Genomic DNA, 21,861 nt, shown 5'->3' with positions numbered 1-21,861 from the left:
TAACACTGGTTTCATGCGGTTTCCAAGGAATTGGAAACGGTGCACGCTCGTTTGGTGGGGATGAAACGTTCCCCTCTCTCTCCTCCCCAAGATTCCATTTTTACTGACGTGTCATACATAGAACCTCCATAAAATAAAATGGTCATCACGACTGGCCTAAGTGAACGTGGGTGCAGCCAAATCAGAGGCGAGGCACGGTGCTATGCGAGAGTGCCTGTAATATTTCTGGACGTGTGGAGTCGACGGTTCAACTGGTTGGACAAACAAACCGCGAACGGAGACGTCAACTCGTCAGGGTCAGGGAAGACTAGCCGAGTGGGGCAAGACCGAAAGCGAGGCGCACGGGCGGGACCCGCGGCCCTCACCTCCCTGGGCCCTGGCTCCCTCCGCGGCACGCCACGTCGCTCCGGTGGCCACGTTGCCGCGCCGACCGCCGACGCTTCTCCACCTCCCTCTCCCCCAACACCACTCACCAACCCGGAACCCGCGGTCCCGGCGGCAGCACAACTGCAGAAGCTTCCCAAATCCTCTCCCCTCTGCCCCCCTCTCGCGCCTCGCGCCTCCCACCTCTCTCCAGCCGGTTCCCGCGCCTTACCTTTGCGGCGCACTCCCGGTATTATATTACCCGCGCCTCCGCCCGCTCCGGTGAGATTATGGGGCTCGAGATGGAGGTCATGTCTGAGGCTGCTCCTGCGGCGGCGAGGGAGCACGGGTTGGATATTTACCCGCTCACCCGCTACTACTTCGGCGCCAGGGACGCCGCCGCCGGCGTGCCCCGCGGCCTGGAGACCGCCGCTGACCGCGCGCTACGGCTCAAGGCAAAGTGAGTGCCCCGCCTCGCCCGCTCTCTGTCTTCGCAACGCATTTGGCGGTCCCTGATTTCGCTGAATCGAGTAAACCGCTGAATAAGTGATCATAATTAATTACTGAAAAAGATTATACTCCTCGCTGCCTATGCAGCTTCGCGGCGCACGGGCTCCGCACCAGCGTCCACGGCGTCCTCCTGGTACCTCCAATCTCTGCCTCTGCAACTCTGATTAGCTCTGAGCGATTTCACAGGCCTCGATCGTTCATATTGCCGTACACCAGCACCAACAGCAAGCGCCCATCGTTCTGAATTTTGGCCGCTTGTTTGGTTGCAGGTGGAGCTGCTCGATCACCCGCACCTGCTGCTGCTGCAGGTCCGGAACTCCTCCTTCCTGCTCCCCGGAGGCCGCCTCAGGCCTGGCGAGGAAGGTAGGCGTCGTTCATACAGTTGCGTGGACCTTTTTGGCATGTATTCGCAGTTTGCAAGAATTTGTCTAAAATTTCCTGCACTGGAGGCTGACAGGTTTGTTCTTGTTCGTATGCTGATGATTGCTTTCAGAGGTCCAAGGGCTCAAGCGCAAACTCTCCAGCAAGCTCTCCTTTGTCGATGATGACCAGGCCATTGAAGAAGAGGATGAGTGGCAGGTAACCAACCATGCCGTATGTACAGAAATGCTACCAATTGTTCAGTGATATATCAACTACTACTATAGATCTTATGCCAAGTTTGGATGGTTGAAATGGTACACCCTTTTTACATACACGTTGATGGTTTGACTAGATTGGAGAGTGCATCGGAATGTGGTGGAGATCTGAATTTGAGGCCATCCCATTTCCATACATGCCTCCAAGCTTCCGTGCACCAAAGGTACAAAATTCTGGCACATCTAGAACTAATCTACTAGTTAATTTTAATTTCGTCAGCATTGTGCCAACCTGAGTGTGTGAGTCCTGTTTTGCCCTGAAGGAATGCATCAAGCTGTTCCTGATCAGGCTGCCGATGTCTCGGCAGTTCATCGTGCCCAGGAACATGAAGCTCCTGGCCGTGCCTTTGTCCCAGATTCATGGCAATGCTCAGGTATGTAGGATTCTGCGCCACGGCCAAAAGGTTTTATATATAGTTCAGCGCCAAACTTCCTCTGTAACGTTCAAATGATCGCCATCTGCAGGTTTACGGTCCAATTATATCTGGCATTCCGAATCTACTGTCCAAGTTCTCCTTCAACGTCATCAGTGACTGAAATGTGGAAACCAGAATTTTGAGGGTTTAGTAGACACACATGCATATTTGGCTAATCTCGTAGTATTCGATACCGATGGGAGCATGTATTGATTGAGAAGTAGCTCATCCGTTATGTTTGTATAACGTATTTCCCCTCCTCTGGCTGATATATTGAGATGTACTGTATGTGTTCCTTGCGACATGTGTTTGACCGTGAGAGGACGTACGATTCAGTTCTGTACAATATCTCATGTAGCTATGTTGCTTACCGACAGCTTGTCCCTTATGTTGTATAGTTTTTTTTTAAAAAAAATTATATGGCTTGTAGCCTTGTTGTATATTGATATGTATTGTACAGTGTTTTTACCGATACTTTTTTGCCATATAAAGGTTAATTGTATTACTGGGTCTTACAATCTGGACATAGCAGTATAGCACACATCTCATTGAAAGTTGAAACAAACGTCAAGCCTTCTCTAGTTCTCTTTCACAACACAGGTCAGTTACAAGCTATACCACCACGAGTACTCATCTTGAGATGATCAGTATCCGTAGCAAGACGCCTTTACCACCTTGTGCTGCTGAAGCTCGTTCACTGTCTGACCAATGTTGGGCTGGTTCTCTTGAGCTGAACCACACCCTCTCAAGGCTCTGCTTCAGTGCACCCAGAAACAACGACTAGATCCGATTGACAAAGAACTTGGACAAACTTCAGCAGGTTTAACGACTAACAAAGGACTCAAGAGCACTTCAGCAGCTTTTTTCTTGTAATGTGAACTGATCATGCAGAATAGACATGTATAACACGATAACACTACTGCTAGCTTATTTACAGGGTAGGATGAAATGCCAAGATAACATGTTCTCCAGTGTATCTGTGAAACTAGTGGAGTCACGATGAAGTTTGAATAGTGGTATAAGTGAGATCGATGGCCAACCATTCAACCCGTGATCCCAGCTTTACTTCTGTGGGAAGTTTCACTACCGTAGTGCAGTTCGGCTTGCCCAGGAATCCTCTGTAACTTGTACTTAAACACCTTGGAGCCTGGTTGGCCTTCTCTCCAGCAATCCACAACATTATATAGCCCATCATATGTGAACATTGGGGTTTCTCCGTTCAGACCATTAAATCTGTGAATCACTCGGACAGGAGTTTTCGTTCGGATGCAATTCTTCAAGGCTAGGTTACCCTTCTCAAGCTTTTGATCCCCCATCCCCTTCTTACCAGAAATCTTTCCTCCAGAACCGGTGTATACCAATTCACCAGACCTCGATAGCTGATCAGGATAACCTCCAGAAGCAACGACACTAATTGCGATAAGCACATTATATTTATCTCTTGTGGTGTCTATACCTCCCTGGTATGGGCGGTGGAGACCAACAATGTTCAACTCAACTCTGTAGAGAAATTCATCACCAACTTCAATTCCAAGCACATTTCCAACAACAGGCCCATGCTGGGTAAATCCTGACGTTTTCTTGATTAGATCAGCAGCTGCAAGGTCAATTCTAGGTAACTTCAATGACTGTTGTTTCACAGCTCGTATTATAGCCCTGCGTATAAACTCGAACCTCCTGCGCATCATCTTGACCTTGCTCCTAGCATCCACATTCTGGGCACCATATTTTTCTTCATGAGCAGCTAGTGCCTTCAGAATGTCATCTTCCACGTTAGATGGCAGCATAGATTTCTGTTTTACATTTCCCTTCTTCTTGGGACCAAAGGAGTTCCTACTTGTGGCAGCAGCCTCTCTATCTGTCCGGAGGCACTTCTTCCCAGATGTGGGAGCCTGATGTTCAAACCCAGCAGTGTCCTCAGATCCATTCGTGGTCACACACTTTCCATGTTCAGTCTCCTTCACCTTGATCTTGGAAAATTTCTGAATCAGTTTGGCAGGCCTGACTTCTTTTTGAGCTGCTGACATGACCTTATCTCTCTTCATAGCACCTTGGCCAGACGCTCCTGGTGCAACACCAGAAAATGCTCTGCCCATCTTAACACTGACCAGATGTTCTTTGGAAGGACCTTCAGACAATGATTGAGCAAGAGCATTGGCGGAACTCCCAGCAGATTTGATCACCACCTCGATATCTTTCGCAACCACACATGATGTTCTCTTCTCCTGACTTTGCAAACTGATTGCAGGAACAGAAGGCCCATCTCTACAAGCTGAAGACTCATGCAGAGTAACATTGGTACAACTTTGAGATCCTTGAGGCTGTACCTTGGGTGCGGCAGTCTCCCCTTCCACGAATTTCTCCTTCTGTGCTGCTCGATCAGTAATAGTTGCATTGCATGGAACATCTACAATCTGCATGGCCGGTTTGTCTGCTGCAGAAGTAGAGCAATCTGTAGCCACCACCTTCTCCGGCAATGGCAAGCCGACTTCAGTGCTGCCTTCTCCAGCAACTAGAGACGCTCTGGCCCTCCCGCAACCAGGTGGGAAGCGGCGAACGGCAGAAACCATCCTTGGCTTGGGTAGCAAACGCCGCGTGGCTGGCACCAACTCCTTCCTCGCAAATCCAGCACTCCCAGCATCACCCTGTGAATCGGTGTCAAGTAAATCATCTGCACTAGGCACACCACTCTGGCGTAAAGGCTCGGATGATCTCTGCAGCTCAGCCTCCAGACCGTGATGACCATTGTCAGCAATTGGAGCGGAAACAACCTCAGCAGACGACTCCACCTGCATGACGCTCGAACCAGCCTTGGCGTCCGAAAGAGCAAGAGCTGTCTTCTTCAGTGCATCAGAAGCACCGTCCATTTGTGCAACAACGAGCCTCGAATCGTCGTTCCCGGCAGCGAGCGGAGCGGCGGCGGCCCTCCCGTAGACAGGCGGGAAACGGCGCGTGGCCGACACTAGCCTCCGCTTGGGGGGTGGCGGGTACGCGGCCAAGCCCAGGCCCCTCTTCCTCCCCGCGTCGCCGCCTCCCATCTCCTCCGCCGAGTCGAGACACCTCTTGCCGCCCAACTTGGCGCCCACCTTTCCCTTGTCCTCCCGCGCCACCCCAGGCGCGGCCGCGGCGTCGCCCGCAGCAACAGCCGCCTCGTCCGCGGCCACCGGCGCCGCCTCGCGCGTCGCCACGCCGCTGCCGAGCCGCGTGTCCCGAGTACCCCGCACCTCGTCCGCCTTCCCCACGCCGCCGCTGCGGGTCTCGCCTCTTGAAGGCGGAGGGCGAGGAGGAAGGCAGCGGCCGCGGTCCCTGACGCCGAGCTGCTGCTGGGGCCGGGGCTGCCGCTGCGAGGCGGAGGTCGGCACCACCCGGTGGCGCGCTGCATCGAGCCTCGCCGCGTGCAAGTCCATCCCGGACCCCTGATCGGTCCGTCGCCCCCGCCTGCGACGCGAGCACAAAACCACAGCCAAAACCCCCATTAATCAGCCACTATTCTCCAAACAAAAACCGCCACGGCGGGGCAAAAGACAGAATGGAAGCAGAAGCAGGAGACGAGCGGGCGGAACCACGGAGGCGAGCACTGACCTTTCGTCTTCGGAGCCGGCGACGGCGACGGCGACGGCGAGGGGGCGGGCGTGCGAGGCGACGAGCACGTGGGAGCCTCTGGGAGGAGAGGAGAAAAGGCAGGGTCCAGGTCTCCCAGGAGTCTCGCCTCGGCTCGTGCTTTGCTTGGAGGAACAGCCACTGCAGGGGAGCGCTGCTGCTGCCGTGCTGGCTACCGCCTGGTCTGGTCAAGTCTGATGGGACGGCTCTCAGGTCGGACTCGCACTCGCACAGTCGCACGGACTGCGCCAGCACGCGTCGGCTCCCCGCTCGGAGCAACGCAACGGCTAGAGCTGATCTCAGCTGGAGCTTGACTCGACGATCCATTCATTTTTTTTTTCCTACACTATACCAAAAAAAACTAGGATGTGTTTGATTGCTACCTCTAGAGGATGTTATTGTAACACCCTCGGTGTTACACCCTAAATTATTTACTAAAACACGTTAGGAGCATCATACTTATGGGTAATGCATGTGATGAAACGAATATGTGAAGTATTTCAACTAAAACGATCAATAAGAATGCAAAACGAAAACTTACTCCACGATTCGTACAATTATCAAGTATGGTTGTAAAGCAATTTTTATTGAGTAAAATTACTATAGAACTTATATATGGGGCTTAAATAAAGTTTGGAGTGTGAACTTTGTAGAAGATGATGAAATAATTGCTGTTGAAAAATAACCTTGCTAGCTAATATTTCCAATAGCTTAGAAATGCAATTTAAAATAGAGTTCAACTCAAAACTTAGAAAAATTTCCAAGTCTGTTGACAGTTAGACATTGCTATGTTTAGCAAACCATTTTGAGGAATTGGGTTAAAGAGCGATGTAGTGTTATACCTTGATTAAGTAGCCTCATATACCATCTTGAGTGTAATGAAGACCGTTTTTGTTTAGGAGTAACGGTTTGGTCGCGGTAAAAGCTTTAAAATGCGTGCACAGCACGTTTCCGGTTTGCTTTCCCCACGTGGACGCGGTCACCGCACGTCAGTGGTCGACGTCGCCGCGTCGATGCGCCTCGCGCGCGCCCACGTGTTGCCGCGCTGGGCTAGGCGTGTGCCGTGGGAATAGTCATGGGTGCTGCCGTGTGAGGCCACCGCTGCGGCCGTGCCACGCTACCGCTCGCGCCTGCGTGCTGCCGTGTTGCCAAGTCCGCCGTGCATCGCGACACGCCTACTGCTGTTGTCGTCGCAACCCCGCGCTCGTGTCTGCGCCCTGGCCCGGTTTGATTCCATGCACGTGGTTGCACCCGCCGTCGTCACGCCATTGATGGCGCTGCGGTGCGTGGGCCAGGGCGGCGTGAACACGCGCGTGCTCGTTCACTAGTGGCTAGACTGGGTTGTTGCGGTTACGTCAACCGTGTCCCACCAAGGCATGTCACAGCAGAGCCCTGGTCGCATTCTACCGTCCTCGCTCTGCCTCCAATCTCTCTGCCGACGCCGCCTTGCGCCACGAGTACGCCAGAGATAGGTCACCTCTATTCAATTCGGCTCGTCCGCACCTCCGCCCTCACGTCTCCTCGTCGCCCTACCCCGCACTGCCTTGATGATGGCCCAGCCAGGCGCCAATTTGGCGTCTTCCCGTCGATGCGCCGTTAAGGCCACGCCACGGCCACGACCGAGGGCAGACCTCCCATCCCACCACCCGAACCCAATTGCCCATGCCAAGAGGTGTGCCTTGCCTTCCTCTTCATTATGCGTGCCTCGGCTTAGTCGCTACCAGCTCCACCCCGCCGCTGATGCGACCGTGCTGCCGCGGTGCGTCGTCGCACGGCTCGGCTGCACGTGGCTAGCTCCTCTCCGCCACTCTCTTCACCAACGATCACCACAGCTAGTCTCGCGATAGCCTGTTAATGCTCACTCGCTAGCTAGATGGGTTCTTTGATGCTTGAGTTCGCCAGAGCAGTCGCGTCACCATCGTGGACGGCCGCGTATCGCTGTGGCCGGCTCCGGCGCGTCTCGCCGCTCTGTGCTGCCACTAGTTATAGCTAGTTGAACCGGGGATGGAGGCCGGTCCGACCGTCAGGCCAGTGGCGACCCAGGTGGCCGACGCGGCCGTGCTAGGCCATCGCTCGCCGTGCCGCCGCGCACTGAGCCGTCGGGGTGCGCGCGGGTAAACTAGAGAAAGACCGAGGGGTTAAGTGAGAGGGTCTGTGGGTAAGTAAAATAGTGTTGGTCTTTGGTTGCGAATCAGAGAAAATGCAAGGTCTCTTTTGCAAAAACGCAGACGCACGCTGCGCATGGGCCGCGCGCTGTGCGCGTGTGGGCTGCGCGAGAATTGGTTTTCCTTTTTCCAGTGAATTAGCAAATGTTTTTATAATTTAGTTTTGAGCTGATTCTTGGAAAATTATAGCAAATTCTATAGATGTCCAAAAATTATGAAACCAATTTTGTTAGGTTATTAAAATTATGCTCTATCTGTTAGTATATTTAGTTCATATATTATATATATATATATATGTTGATACCAGTGGCTATTGAATCATTTAAGAGTGCTTAATATGATTAGGTTAAATAATTGTAGAAATTTTTGTGGTAGATTGGTGATAGCAAAAACCCTAAAATTTTTACAGTAGGTTCATTGTATTATTATGTGCTCACTGTAATTTTATAGCCTTAGAATAGGTTGATAAATAGGGTAGCTACGTACTCCTTATTTTAGTATATATCAAATCGTAAATAAAGTAAGAAGTGCATTTTTGGTTGCTAAGATAATACTTGAATGTTTCATACCTGTTTAGTGGAAAGGATGGGTAGCTTAGCATCTTAGTCATTAGAGTTAGCTTAGTAGCTTGGTAGATGTATTGTTATTTTAAGAGCTGCTGTTACTAAAATGCTAAGTGTTGCATCGTCATTGCATGCATGTAAAGAACACGTTGGTGGAATTCGTGACCGCTGGAGAGCAGGAATACAAGAAGGTGATTGAGGAGTATGAGGAGGAGGTCTTCATATAGGAGGAAGCCTCGGAGCCACCGATGACTGACATAGCTGACCACCCGCCTGCCCAAGGCAAGCCCCGGTGTATAGCCCTTATTTTGAATCATCATTGGATATATATATATGTGTGTGTGTGTGTGTGTGTGTGTGTGTGTGTGTGTGTGTGTGTGTGTGTGTGTGTGTGTGTGTGATGTGCATTTATGTTATAGGCATTTTATAGAAACTACATGCATTGATAACATACCTATGAGTACTACTAGCATAGGTCGAGTAGCTGTTATGCTTAGGCTATTGGTAGCATGAGTAACCTGCTATTACTCACAATAGGTGATTATAATTATCACTCTCATGATAAAATGGTGAAAGGAAATAGAGATCGGGCAGGGATATGGTATGGGTACTGGTGGGTGTAAGAGGTTGTGTCCCACGGCCAACGGGGCATAGCTTGGTTACACTATTTTCTCTGTCCGTGTCGGTTAAGGACCGGCCATTGTATTGGGTTCTAATCAAGTCACAGACTTATTATCCTGAGCATATACTTGTTTATGGGAGCAGAGAAGGCTATTGCTCTCTTGTCGTGGGTTCCGGCTCATTCTAGACCGACTGATTAGAGGCGGGGATGGTGGAGGTCTAAGCACCACACTGAGTTCGGGACTCAGGTGTGGAGGCTGGAGTCCAAGTTTGGATGAGGACCTAGACCCCTTGATAGGAGAGTGATGGGTTGGTCCTGCTTGTGCCTGGGGTACAAGCGGGGCATGTGTTTCGGGGTACCCAGCTGGGCACATTGATTCATGAATCACCAAGTAATCCGGTATCACTTGTCTACAGTCTAGCACCATAGTAAGAACTAGAAGATGAAAGGTGGTAAAATAGATCTGTTTGCTCAACTCTTGCTTGAAAGTAGAACATTTGCTTACATAGAATGGTTAGATAATGAACTAATCATGACTGCTAATAAGAAACATACATAAGGATTCACTACTAGTATTGCTTTTTACAAAAAGGAAACCCAGCAAACCATAAAGCTTATCTTATCTTTTAGAGTCGGGAAATTATTTCTACTAGTCGGGTAAGTCTTGCGAGTACATTGTGAACTCAGGGTTTATTTACCCCTGTTGCAGGTGCAGCTTGAAGAGTAGTTGTTGTGTGGAGGATTCTTCTGTTGGGTACAGACGGATCCTTGTATTCTACCGTTAGATGTTTATTGTAATTCCGCTGTTTAAATTCCGCACTCTTAACTTAGTATTGTAATAATGTATTTCTTAGAACTCTTGTTGTATGAAATGGACTAAGTATTATAACTCGTTCTCATTATTGGATCCTGGAGGAAAAAACGTGGATTATTTGAGTTCTCCCTTGTAGTGTGCTCAACGGAACCATCCGATGTAGCTTGCTTTCGGAGCGCTTAGTGTCTTGTGGAAGACGAGCGCCTCCGGAAATATGCTATTTTGAACGGTTCTGGAAGACAATTTTTGATCCATTCACAAATCTTGACGTCCATTTGGCTGTACGCCAAATTTTAGTCTACCTAGCTAAATTTGGCTAGCCAAGCTGCCAAAAAATTAAGGGCTTGTTTGAATTAGAGGATTTTTAAAAGAATTTTAAAGAAATCTAATTTCTATCTTTTGTTTACATTACATGGTGTTTAGAACAGAGAAATGAAGCTTTACTTTCCTATGGAAAGACTTGCTTTCCTTCATGTAATTGAGAAAAATAAAACATCCACCTCAACCTCTTTGAAAAATTTCCTACATGTGTACGGAGGGATGAGCAAATCCTTGCTCACTAGAATGGAGGAATAAACATGTTCTGTGTTCTAAATACCTATAAAATTTTTGATCCTCTGTTTTCTACTTGCACTTATATCATATTCATGTGTTTTCTTTCTTTCATCTGGTTTCCATTCCTTCGCTCCAAGCTCGAGCTGTCCAAGTGTTGTAGCCAAATCAGGTTACTAGTACATGGCATAAGTACATAGGGCAATGAATATGCATTTAATAGTACTTGATAACCAAGGTTTAAACCCATGAAGCTAGTTCCAATGGTAGTTTTATTCTCATTTAATGACACCTGGCACCAAAGATAAGATGATAATAACATGACATAGATATATTATGAGAAGAGAGAAGATGGGTTTCATCCAGATAAAACTTAGTTTGTACAACCAACACATTGGAAACTAAGTGAAACACCGCTGTGGGCATTTCATTTCATAACACTATGCAACATTGTAAATGCGTATGTCCATGAAACTGTGAAATGAAATTATAAATTGCAAGTCTTGTTTCATTTCATCACCTACATAATTACTCTTTGAAATAGTGTAATGAAATCTAGTACTGGGAACTCTGAAGTTGTGATTGCAAATTCACGTATCAAGACACACGTGTGTAAGTCTTGTTTTATTTTTGCCCTCCATGCCATTCCGTCCCCATTTCGTTGGCTTTTTACGGTTTGGCAACCCTGATATATGGGCCCGACCAGTGAAAATATCCAAAACGCCATTCACACGAAGTTGAAATTTTGGTGTGGGCGTATAGTTACAGTCCAAACATCACCATTCTAGTTAGTCTATTTCGGATTTACCTAGTTTGGTTATGAGAAAAATTCGCTACAAAACCCTTACATCTATTTTATAGTTGCAATGGTACTTAGTGTTTGTTTGTGACCGCTTTGCTCTATGTTTTTTTTAGTTAGGCTTCACATTTGTTAGCTAAAATAGGTGCAGCTCTATAAACTTTGCTTTAGAAAAAAAAAGTTACGAGAGCACTAAAAACTCTAGTTTTTTTTTTAGAGCAGCTCTAAATTGGAATTTATAGAGTCGTAGTACACTTAGTTAACATGTGGGAGGTGAGTTACCGGCCAGTGATCATTGACGCAGCGATAGAGGAGGGACCTTGCCTCTGCTGCATTTGCACTTGCCCGTGTCTAGCCGTCTAGGGATGTAGCGTGCTGCGTGCATGTTAGAGCAAACCTTTGCAAGCCGCACGTGGAGAAACTATTGAACGCGAGGACGCATAGGGTGGCTGAACGGCGTACAGGATCATCACAACCACCAAAGTCGCGAGTACCCCCAAATTAAATAGACCGGGCCGGATACACACCGTTGAATCGAGCAGGCACGAGTCTTGAGGTGGTTGCATGGGTTCATTGTACAATTGTTCGGCTGGTATTAAAGTCAGCTGATAAGTTGGTTGAAACTGGTTTGTTGTGAGAAAAATACTGTAGATTCTAGGTGATAAATCGATAGATAAGTTCAAGCCAACCGGCATGCGTCCCACCAAAATACTGTAAGCATAGAAACTCACGTGTGGACAGTTCAACAGACAATGATTAAATAAGAATAAGATCCATATATATATATATATATATATATATATATATATATATATATATATAATATTTTGCTGCTTCTTAATACGAATCTAATATACAGAACAAATTAAGAATTTGTCCGTCTGGTCAAGTCTAATGGTAATGGAACGTGGCGAGCCGGGGCCGAGCCAGAGCCACGGCCCAGGTCGGACTCGCACTTGCACCACGGACTGCGCCAGCCACCAGGTGACCAGCTCGCGTCGGATCATCGCTACGAGCAACGCAACGCAACGCAACGGCTAGGTGATCTCAGCTGTCAGCTGATCCTGGCCCAACGACCCGTTCGTTTTTTTTTTTGTTCCGGGAACATTTATCTTTTCACTTTTCCTATCCTACAAGTGCCTAAAAGTGAAGATGGGACTACCAGCAAGCGTGAAGGTGTTCGGTCAGTGTTGAGAATAATTACTGATCGTTGGATTTAGACTAGATGGATGATGTTCATCATCTGAAAAGAATGCAAAAATCAGACGCCTGTGATTTAGGAAGTCCCTTATCTTTTCTCCTACCTAATATTTAGGATATGTTCGGATACTAGTATCTCTAAACAGTCAAGCCAGTTTTTTATTTGTCCATAAATTTAGACGTCAATTTGCCTATAAGCCAAATTTCAATATTCTTACAAAATTTGGCCAGCCAGGCTAACTGTAGTTGCTGGCCTCTCGTGAGCGCCAAAAGTGCTCGGATGAGCTATTATTAAAGGTTGTTTTTAGTTTCGCTTCTAGAAATTACATCTATTGTAAAAAAAAAAGCATTATGCCAACTAAACGGATGAAACCTGAAACTGCTTTCTTACAAGCATATGTTTTTGCGGAATAAAATTTTTGCACCGTGATCCTGCTTTTGGTGTTCTGCTTTATGCTTTTTCCAAATGGATGGAAACATAAATACTTTTTACATCTGTTTCAAGATAGATAAAGAGATGGAGTTTTAATTTTTTTCACAGCATATAGTTCACAACACCTTTTCTATATCCCACGGCTCAACCAAACACAACTAAAGTGTTGAAGCTAAAGCAAGTTGTTATATGCCGTAAGTACATACTCCCTCCATCCCTAAATAATTATCGTTTTTTATTTTCATGCCACAAGTTTGACTAGATTTTTATGTCTAAATAAATTTATTATAAAAATAGATTCAACGATCTATCTAATGATATTAATTATGTAAATATTAATATTTTTTATATAAAATTAGTCAAATTTATTTCTCGAGAAGCGAGAACGACAGATATTTAGGGACGGATGGAGTAGTAGGATAAAAATATGCATTTAATGCTTGATAACCGAGGTTTGATATGATTGCAATCAAATATCACCATTGTAGCCAAATTTCAGCCATGACTAGTTTGGCTACGACAAAATTTGGGTTGATACAGCAGAGCTACAAACCTTTCCATCCTATTTTATTGTTGCCATTCCATCCACATTCCGTTGGCTTTTCACAGTTTGTCAGCCCTGATATATGGGCCCGATCAGTTAAAATGTTCAAAATGCCCTTCACACGAAGTTGAAACTTTGGTATGGGCATATAGTTACCATCCAAACATCACCATTCTAGTTAGTCTATTTCGGATTTGCCATGGGAAAAAATTGCTACAAAACCCTTACATCGATTTTATAGTTGCAATGGTACTTAGTGTTTGTTTGTGACCGCTTCGCTCCATGTTTTTTAGCCCTGCTTCACGTTTTTCCAGCCAAATATAGGTGTAGCTCCACAAATTTTGCTTTAGGAAAAGGAAAAAGTCCGTTTTTGGCCCTCCAACTATGGCGGCAGTCTGGTTTTAGCCCTCCAACTTCAAAACCAGACACCCGCAATCCCTTAACTCTCAAAACCATTTAAAATTGGCCCTCACGCCCATTCGACCGCGGTATCCGTACAGTAAACCCGCCATGACCCCGCCTGTCAGGCCTTTCCCTCTCATCGCCAGGTTAGGACCACCTGTCATCCCCTCCCTCTCTTCGCGGGCCCTGCCTGTCAGACCTTTCCCCAACCACCCCGCCACACGTCGTTGCCACCACGGCGGCCAGCACAGGTAGCACTAGCCATGGCTGCTGCTGCTACTCGCGCCATGGCTGCTGCTCCTGCTGCTCGAGCCATGGCTCGCTGCTCGCCCACGTGGGCCCCACGTCCTACTCGCCGCTCGCCTGCGCCGCCGCGGTGCCCTGCTCGCTGCTCGCCCGCGTGGCGCCGACACCCCGCTCGCCACTCGCCTGCGCCGCCGTGGTGCCCTGCTCGCTGCTCACCCGCGCGGCCACGTCCTAGGCTGGAGCTTCGCCATGGAAGGCGCAGCAGCCCCACCGCTGGACACCTTCAGGCTACCGTCGCTGCCACTGTTGGGGCGTTCTTCCTCACGCTACTCGCTGGCAGGCGTTCTTCCTCGCGCTGCTCGCTGGCGTCTTCCTGTATGTTCGGTCTCCGCACGCTGTTCGTGTTCGCCGGCTCGCCCCGATGCTAAGGCCACCTCCGCTACAGCAAAGCTGTGCAAGTGCGCGCGCGGCCACCGCCTCTACAACTCCCGTCGCCATGGCCGCATCCTTGGCTGCTCCCGCCCTGTATGGCTGCGCGCTCGTGCGTGCGGGTGCGTGTGCCGGGGAGTGGCGCAAGGGCCTAATGGAGCTCTAATGGCCAGTTCAGGCGGGCCAGCTTGCCGACAGCGTCAGGATGCGGTGGCCAAGTGGCGGCCGTATGCTGGTGCGGGCTCCACACGTCAGGCCGGGAGGAGCAGCATGACCGCCACATCGCGCCTGTGTCCTCTCTCTCGCCCTCATTGCCTCGCCCTGCTCGCGTTCGCGCTCGTCGCGGAGAAATCGAGCTGCAGCGACGCCGAGGAGCTCCGCCAAGCTTGTGCGCCACCGCAGCCGCGCCATTGCCTGAGCCAGCACGCCAGTAGTTCCGGCTTGCTTCGCGCCACCATCTCCACCCACTCGCAACGTCGATCGAGCCTAGGTGAGGGCCTATTGGCCACTTCCGCCACCGCCCGCCATGACTGGGGCTCGCCAGACTTCGAGCTTCCCGTGGCCGGCTATCACCGGAGCTCTCTCACTCCCTTCTCTTCCTTCCCTCGTCTTCCCCGTGAACCCTAGAAGCTCGTACCGAGCTTAGCCGCGCCTGCCATGGTCGAATTTCGCTGGAGCACCGTCGGGCCCTCGTCGCCGTCCGCCATGCACGCCGCCGCCCTAGTTAGAGCTCGGTAGGGGTTAAACCCTAGGCACCTTTAGGTGCGGCTCGTCGCGAGGAGCACGCCGGTGCCCTCGGTTTTGCTTGATTCCTCGCCGACGGCGAGAAATCACCGGCCATCTTCCTCCCCTGCCTCTGTTTCGCTGTGCCCTCTTCCATCTGCCTCCGCCGCCTCCACTGCTCCCTCTTCTTCCTCCTCCTCTCCTCTGCTCTCTGCGGCGAGCAGCGAGCATAGCACCATGGCGGCGCAGGCGAGTGGCGAGCGGGGTGTTGGTGACAAGGCCTCAATCCATGTATGTTTGGGTGGTTTGGTGTGAAATTTTAAATTCTACACCAAACTACCCTAACACACATGGATTGAAGTGAATGCATGGGCATCCATATGATGCCTTAATGCATATTATATGCTGCCATGATTAAATAAGAATAAGATCCACATCTAACATTTTGTTGTTTCTTAATACGAATCTAATATTATACAGATAGAACAAATTAAGAATTTGTCCATGGTCAAGTCTAATGATAATGGAACGTGGCGATCCTGGGCCGAGCCAGAGCCACGGCCCGACTCACACTTGAACCACGGACTGCGCCAGCCGCCTTGTGACCAGCTCGCGTCGGATCATCGCTACGAGCAACGCAACGGCTACATGATCTCAGCTGTCAGCTGATCCTGGCCCAACGACACGTTCGGTTTTTTGGTTCCGGGTTTTCGTACGAAATATTAGGATGTGTTTAGATACTACGTACTATCTCTAAACAGTCAAGCCAATTTTTTATTTCTCCATAAATTTAGACTTTAATTTGCGTAGAAGCCAAATTTCAATATTCTTACCAAATTTTGCCACCAAGCTAACTGTGGTCGCTGCTGGCCTCTCGTGAGTGCAAAAAGTGCTAGGATGAACTATTAAAGGTTGTTTTTGGTTTAGCTTCTAGAAATTACTTGTACTGGTAAAAGACATTACGACAACTAAACGGATGAAGCCTGAAACTGCTTTTCTAGAAGCAGATGTTTTTGCGTAATACAATTTTTGCACCGTGATTTTGCTTTTGGCTTTCTGCTTTCTGCTTTTTCCAAATGGATGGAAACATAAATACTTTTTACATCTGTTTCAAGAGAGATAAAGAGATGGAGTTTTAATTTTTTTTAACAGTATATAGTTCACGTCACAACACCTTTCCTACGTCCCACGGCTCAACCAAACACAACTGAAATGTTGAAGCCAAAGCAAGTTGTTATATGCCATAAGTACATAGGATAAACATATGCATTTACTGAGGTTTGGTATGATTGCAATCAAATATCACCATTATAGCCAAATTTCAGCCATCCTAGTTTGGCTACGACAAAATTTGGGTATGTAGAGCAGAGCTAGAAACCTTTCCATCCTCTTTTATTTTTGGCTCATGCTGATACTTATGTTGAAATATTGTGAGAGAAAAATATTATTTTATGACTGAAAAGTAGTGCGTGCGAGGTGAGTTACCGGAGATTTATACTGTACAATTTGATGCAGTGATGGTGGAGGGACCTCCTCGCTCCTGCATTTGCACGCGAACCTTTGCACGCGAAGAAAAGATTGAACGCGCGAGGACGCAAACGGGCGCTGATCGGCGTAAAAGATCATCACAGCCACAAACCAAAGTACCACTAAAAATAAATAGACCGGCCCAAAACCATCGACACGAGTGTTGACGACTTGACGCAATTAAAGAGGTTGCACAGATTCGGTATACGATGGCTGCAGTGCGAGTACATTTGGTGCGGTGACAGTGCCTCCGTCCCAATTCTTTCGTGGGCTAATTTAGAAATTCAAATCCTGTTAGGATTCTTTACTTTTTTCCGGGTGGAAAATTTATGGGAAATCATTTGAATAATTATTTAGTTCTTTTATGGAGAGGTTTTCTATTGCTTCAAAATTAGCCCAAAGTGTAAGAAATTCTAGGATTTAAATTTGTCATGAAATGTAGGGAGCATTGATTACCTAAATAGGTGAGCACTAGTTGCACCAGTTCAATTTTGATTCTTGATTCTTGATAGAGGGACGTCGGTGTACTAAATACACTAGCCATGCAGTAATTCCGTTACTATGATCATAGTGCTTAATTGAAGGGCACCAAAATCATTTTTTCTGCACATGTCAGGAACGATGAAGTAGGTGAAATTGGTAACGCCCCCACTCGTGCCGGGCTCGCCGGCCATGGCGGATCCGGCCCCGGCATGCCATGGTGGATCCGCAGAGGTAGGCCTCCTCCTCCTCCTCCTCCTATCGTGTTAGGGTTCCGGCGAGCCCCTCTCTTCTTCCCAAATTCCAGCAGCAATAGAAGGAAAGGGGGTTCAGGGAGGAAGGCCCACCAGACGGTGGGGATGCCAGTGAGCGGATTAGGGACCTTGGCGGCGGTGGAGGCGGCCAAGCTAGGTCGAACGGGGGCGCCATGGGCAAGGTGGCGGCCGGGTGGGAGGGGAAGGTGGCGTCGCAAGCGAGCTAGGTTTTGCCGGAGCTCGGCCACGAAGCTCCAGCGAAAACCCTAGCTCGCCACGGCAGGGCCAAGGGCGCCGGAGTCGAGGAGGAAGAAGCCGTTGTGCTTTTTTTGTGACTAAGAAGTTGTTCTGGTGTGTGTGCGTGCATGCGTGCGTGCAGCGTGCGTGCGTTAGCCGCATCCCAGTAATAATAGGATGTCAAACTATTTTCGAAACCCATCTCAAATAATAAACATATATATTGCCGCCTAAACTAAACTATAGATAGCAAAAAAAAACATTGTATACTAATATAATAGTACATATCGTATGTGGAAATCCAGTTGTTATACATGACCCATGACTTTTTGTGCAGAAACCATATAATATGCATTTAGACCCGAAATTGCTTTAAAAACGATGTACGTTACAATACACGCATCATAGTTTATGTATGAGAACTGTCAAGATGTATATATAATCATCACATGTGGATTTCCTTTTAGGAACTACCTACAATACATTACTGCCGTTTTTAGTAGTATAGTCACTGATGGGTCGTTTCACAAAATTTCCATTTAAATGTGGCTCTCGACGACGTAGTACTTGCATTACATCCAAATGTGGCTCTCGACGACGTACTTGCAGTCCGGTCCTAATTTTCTGAAAAATATCAACACGGCTCACAGTCATTTAGGGGTAACATAGCAAAATCCATCACAAGGAAATAAAACTTGCAGCAAGTAAGAAATGCAGAAGTATATGCACATACGGAGATTTAAGACAATTTACAACATAATTAAAGATGGCAAGGTGCTCGAAGAAACAAACAAACAAGAAGATCATTGGCATACATACATGTAAATATGAAGCCTGGACGCATACTGTTCTTCACCACGGCTTTAGCCATGTGCAGGGAAAGTTGTGGTTGCCCAGGGATCCTTTGCAGCTTGTACTTGAACACCTTTGAACCTGGTGAACCTTCTCTCCAGCAGTCCACCACATGATACAACCCATCATACGTGAACGTCGAGATCTCTCTGGCCCTTGAATGGCTGCCTTCCTCTCTGTTCTGATCTTTGAATCCATGAATCACCCGGACAGGAGTCTTCATCTTGATGCAATTCTTCAGGGCAAGGTTCCCATGCTCAAGCTTCTGATCTCCACTATCCTTCTTACCGGACCCTGTATATATACCAGTTCCCCTGAGCATGACAGTTCGTCAGGATATCCGCCTGAAGCCACCACGCTTATGGCGATCCGCACACCGGTTTTTTCATGGCTGGTGGAGTCAATGCCTCCCTGGAACGGACGGTGAAGACCAACGAGGGCCAGCTGAACCCTGTACAGAAACTCATCGCCGACTTCGACTCCAGGAACGCTTCCAACGACTGGCCCCTGCTTGGTGAATCCTGGCAGTTTCCTGATCAGTTTATCTGCTGCGAGGTCAATTCTTCTAACCTTCATCGAACGCTGTCCCGCAGCTTGCACTATAGCCCTGCAGATAGACTCGAACCTGGTGCAGATTATCTTGACTTTGCTCCTAGCATCTGCGCTTTGGGGCCCATATTCAAACTTTGTTTCATGAGCAGCTAGGGCCTTGAAAATTTCATCGTCTTCCAAGATGGAATCCTCCTTGTCATCCAACGCACACGCAGAGGTAGGACCTTTTACAGTAACCCTCCTTTTGTTCATTAGCTTCTTCTTGCTCACCCTCTCCTTGGGACCGAAGAAGGCAGCCTCCTTTCCCTTTGTCCAGGGGGACTTGTTTGCACACATGGGATCCTGAATGGCTCGAGCTTTGGTAAACCCACCAGTGTCCTCAATATCATTCATGTTCACACTACATCCAAGTTCAGTTTCCCTTTCGATTTCCACGGAGAAGGACCTACGCTGAGTGTGGAGAAGAGATTTCTGAATCAATCTGGGAGGCCTGACTGATTTCCGAGCTGTATGCATGACCTTCTTTCTCACCACTGCTCCTTCGCCGGACACTGCAGCTGCAAAATCGTCTGAACATGTGGTGTTCAGTGCAGAACAATCAGAAACACTGTCACTCCTATGACCTTCTTTGGAAAGACCTTGAGCCAAAGATTCAGCAGCAGCAACATTGCACGAACTCCCACCAGGTTTGTTTGTCACGTTGGCACCGCTTGCAGGTACAGCTGATGATGACCTCCTCTCCTCGCAATGCCATTTGTTCCCAATTGTTGGAACAGAAGCACCATGTCTACAGGCTGTAGCCTCATGCGGAATAACACTGGAAGAAACATGAGATCCTGGACGAACCACAAATTCCATGTCATCTCGTTCTGTAGGCACCACCTCCTCCGGCGACGGCAGACACACTACTTGGTTCGTAGTGCCATCACCAGCGGGCAGAGGCGCTCCAAACCTCCGGCACCCAGGCGGGAAGCGACGATTGGCCGGCGGCGGCGGCTTTGGTAGCAAACGCACGGATGACACCAAACAATCCTTGGACTTCAACGGTTCACCACTCCCCGGCCCTGCAACACCCTGTGAATCCCGGCCCTGCAACACCCTGTGAATCGGCGGCGTCCATGAGAGCACTGGCGGCGGCGGCGGCCTCACCGTTCGTGCCCAAAGCCTCGGTTGATTTCACTAGCCTCTCCCCTTGACAATGATGGCCACCGTCCGAAGCAGACACGTTCTCCAGCGCACTGATCGAACTCGAACCACCAGCTGAAGCAGCAGCAGCGCTGGGTGACGACGCCGCTTCGAAAAGGACGCTGTCCACCTTGCCGCCCGCGAGAGCAGGACGAGGAGGAGGAAGAGTCGACTTGTGCGGTGCGCCTGAGCCGCCGTCGCCGCGCGCAGCTACGGACCGCGAAGCGCCACCATCGGCGCTGGCGAGCGGCAGCGCCGCGTCCCTCCCGCAGCCGGGCGGGAACAGGCGCCTGGCCGCCGCTGCCACGGCCCTTCGCTTGGGTGGCGGGGACGGGGAGCGCGGGCGCGGCGTCGTCGGTGCCAACGGCCTCTTGTTCCGCAGCTCGTCGCCGCCGCCCGTCTCCTCCCGCACGGTCGTCGCACCCGTCGCCGAACCAGCCACGCCGCCCCGCGCGCAACGGCGCACCGTCGTCGCGCCTCGCCACGCTGCCTGCGCCGCGCCACGTGTCGACGACCCTGATGCCTGCATGAAGAGGAGGAGGAGTAGGAGGAACCGGAGCATGATGCGGGCGAGGTAGAAGAAGAGCGGCGTGCTGGGGGTAAGGAGGCCACGCGCGCGGGGCGTGGGCGTGGGCGTGGGCGTGCCCCGCGGCCGCCGCCGCCGCCATCATCCGGTGCTGCTGCCGCGCGGCTTCGAGCCTGGCCAGGTAGAAGCTCATTCCCACTCCCACCCTCGCGCGCGATCACCACCACCCTGCAACGACACGACACCTTCCCCCAACCAAACCGAATTAGTTGCATCTCACGGACCGAGAGCGAGAGGCTGGAGACGAGCGGCGGAAGCGGGCTAGTAACCTGAGGGCAGATCACCTCTCGCTCGATCCGCGACCTCCAGGACCACGACCACCGGCGGCAACTACCTTGATGGCAAGGCGGTGGAGGCGATTGGGGTTTTTGGGAAGGACGGAAGTGGAGTACACTGACCGTGACCACCTATTCTTCACATGTACTGATTGTCCTTGCTACAGACAAGCACTACTGCACGGAGTATGATATGGTTACTGAATTTGGAAATGCCGTGCAATCATAGTGCCGCGTCCAAATCAGTCCTATAAATCAGCTATCCGCTCGGCTGTATGTATCTTTTCTTTTTAGAAATGTTATTCAACACAATGTGTTTTAGCACTAAAAAAACACATGAATTTTTTTTTATCTCTCTTCCTCTCTCTTTCTCACCGGTGACCACCGGCGCCGGCGTCGGCGACCGGCGAGCCACTGGAGACCCAAGTGGAGGTCGTAGTCCACGACGTGCAGCCGGCTGCTCCCCGCCACGTGCGGTAGATGGTCATGTTAGCGAACGCGAAGCCCACCCTCGGGAGGCAGCACGTGGCGTTGAACTACCGGTACGCCCTCAGGAACTCTGGGCCCTGAAGCAAGGTCGTCGTGTCCAGCGCCGCGAGCGACCTGTGCAGCAAGCTCCCCGTTCCGGCGAGGCGCGCCTCCAGGGCCTCCACGAAGCAGTGCGCCAGGCGCTGCGTGGCGTCCCCCATCGGCGACGCATTCTGCTTCGGCGGTGGCGGCGGTAGCGGTAGCGGCGTCGGATCTATGATTTGTCCTTCCACAGAAAAAAGAATTGTGATATGTAATATGTGATCTGTGGAGGCCGGAGGTAGAAGAAGGATGGAGGCTGTTGGATCTTAATCCTATAATGCAAAAAAAATTATGTGTTGAAACTACATAAAACACATGGGTGTG

At 49.6% G+C, this 21,861-nt stretch overlaps 2 protein-coding genes and 1 pseudogene across 2 annotated transcripts; 1 reads left to right on the top strand and 2 right to left on the bottom strand.

Moving 5' to 3' along the window:
• Positions 1 to 456: 456 nt before the first annotated feature.
• Positions 457 to 2,401, top strand: LOC136477237 (pre-mRNA cleavage factor Im 25 kDa subunit 1-like). The gene is made up of 7 exons (XM_066475341.1): positions 457 to 823; positions 961 to 1,006; positions 1,143 to 1,236; positions 1,367 to 1,452; positions 1,589 to 1,675; positions 1,775 to 1,885; positions 1,977 to 2,401. Exons 1-7 carry the CDS (start codon positions 654 to 656, stop codon positions 2,046 to 2,048), a joined length of 666 nt encoding a protein of 221 aa, XP_066331438.1. The 5' UTR covers positions 457 to 653; the 3' UTR covers positions 2,049 to 2,401.
• A 233-nt stretch (positions 2,402 to 2,634) lies between these two features.
• LOC136477236 (uncharacterized) lies at positions 2,635 to 5,726 on the bottom strand. The gene has a single exon (XM_066475340.1). The coding sequence runs from the start codon at positions 5,401 to 5,403 to the stop codon at positions 2,971 to 2,973; it is 2,433 nt and encodes an 810-aa protein (XP_066331437.1). The 5' UTR covers positions 5,404 to 5,726; the 3' UTR covers positions 2,635 to 2,970.
• Positions 5,727 to 17,817: 12,091 nt separating this feature from the next.
• On the bottom strand, positions 17,818 to 21,861 carry LOC136473425 (uncharacterized; annotated as a pseudogene).

This window comes from Miscanthus floridulus, chromosome 8 (assembly GCF_019320115.1).
Source record: "Miscanthus floridulus cultivar M001 chromosome 8, ASM1932011v1, whole genome shotgun sequence".
In the NCBI taxonomy this organism is placed as follows: Eukaryota; Viridiplantae; Streptophyta; class Magnoliopsida; order Poales; family Poaceae; genus Miscanthus; species Miscanthus floridulus.
Note: the sequence above shows the minus strand (reverse complement) of the source record. Positions and strands in the feature narration are given on the sequence as shown.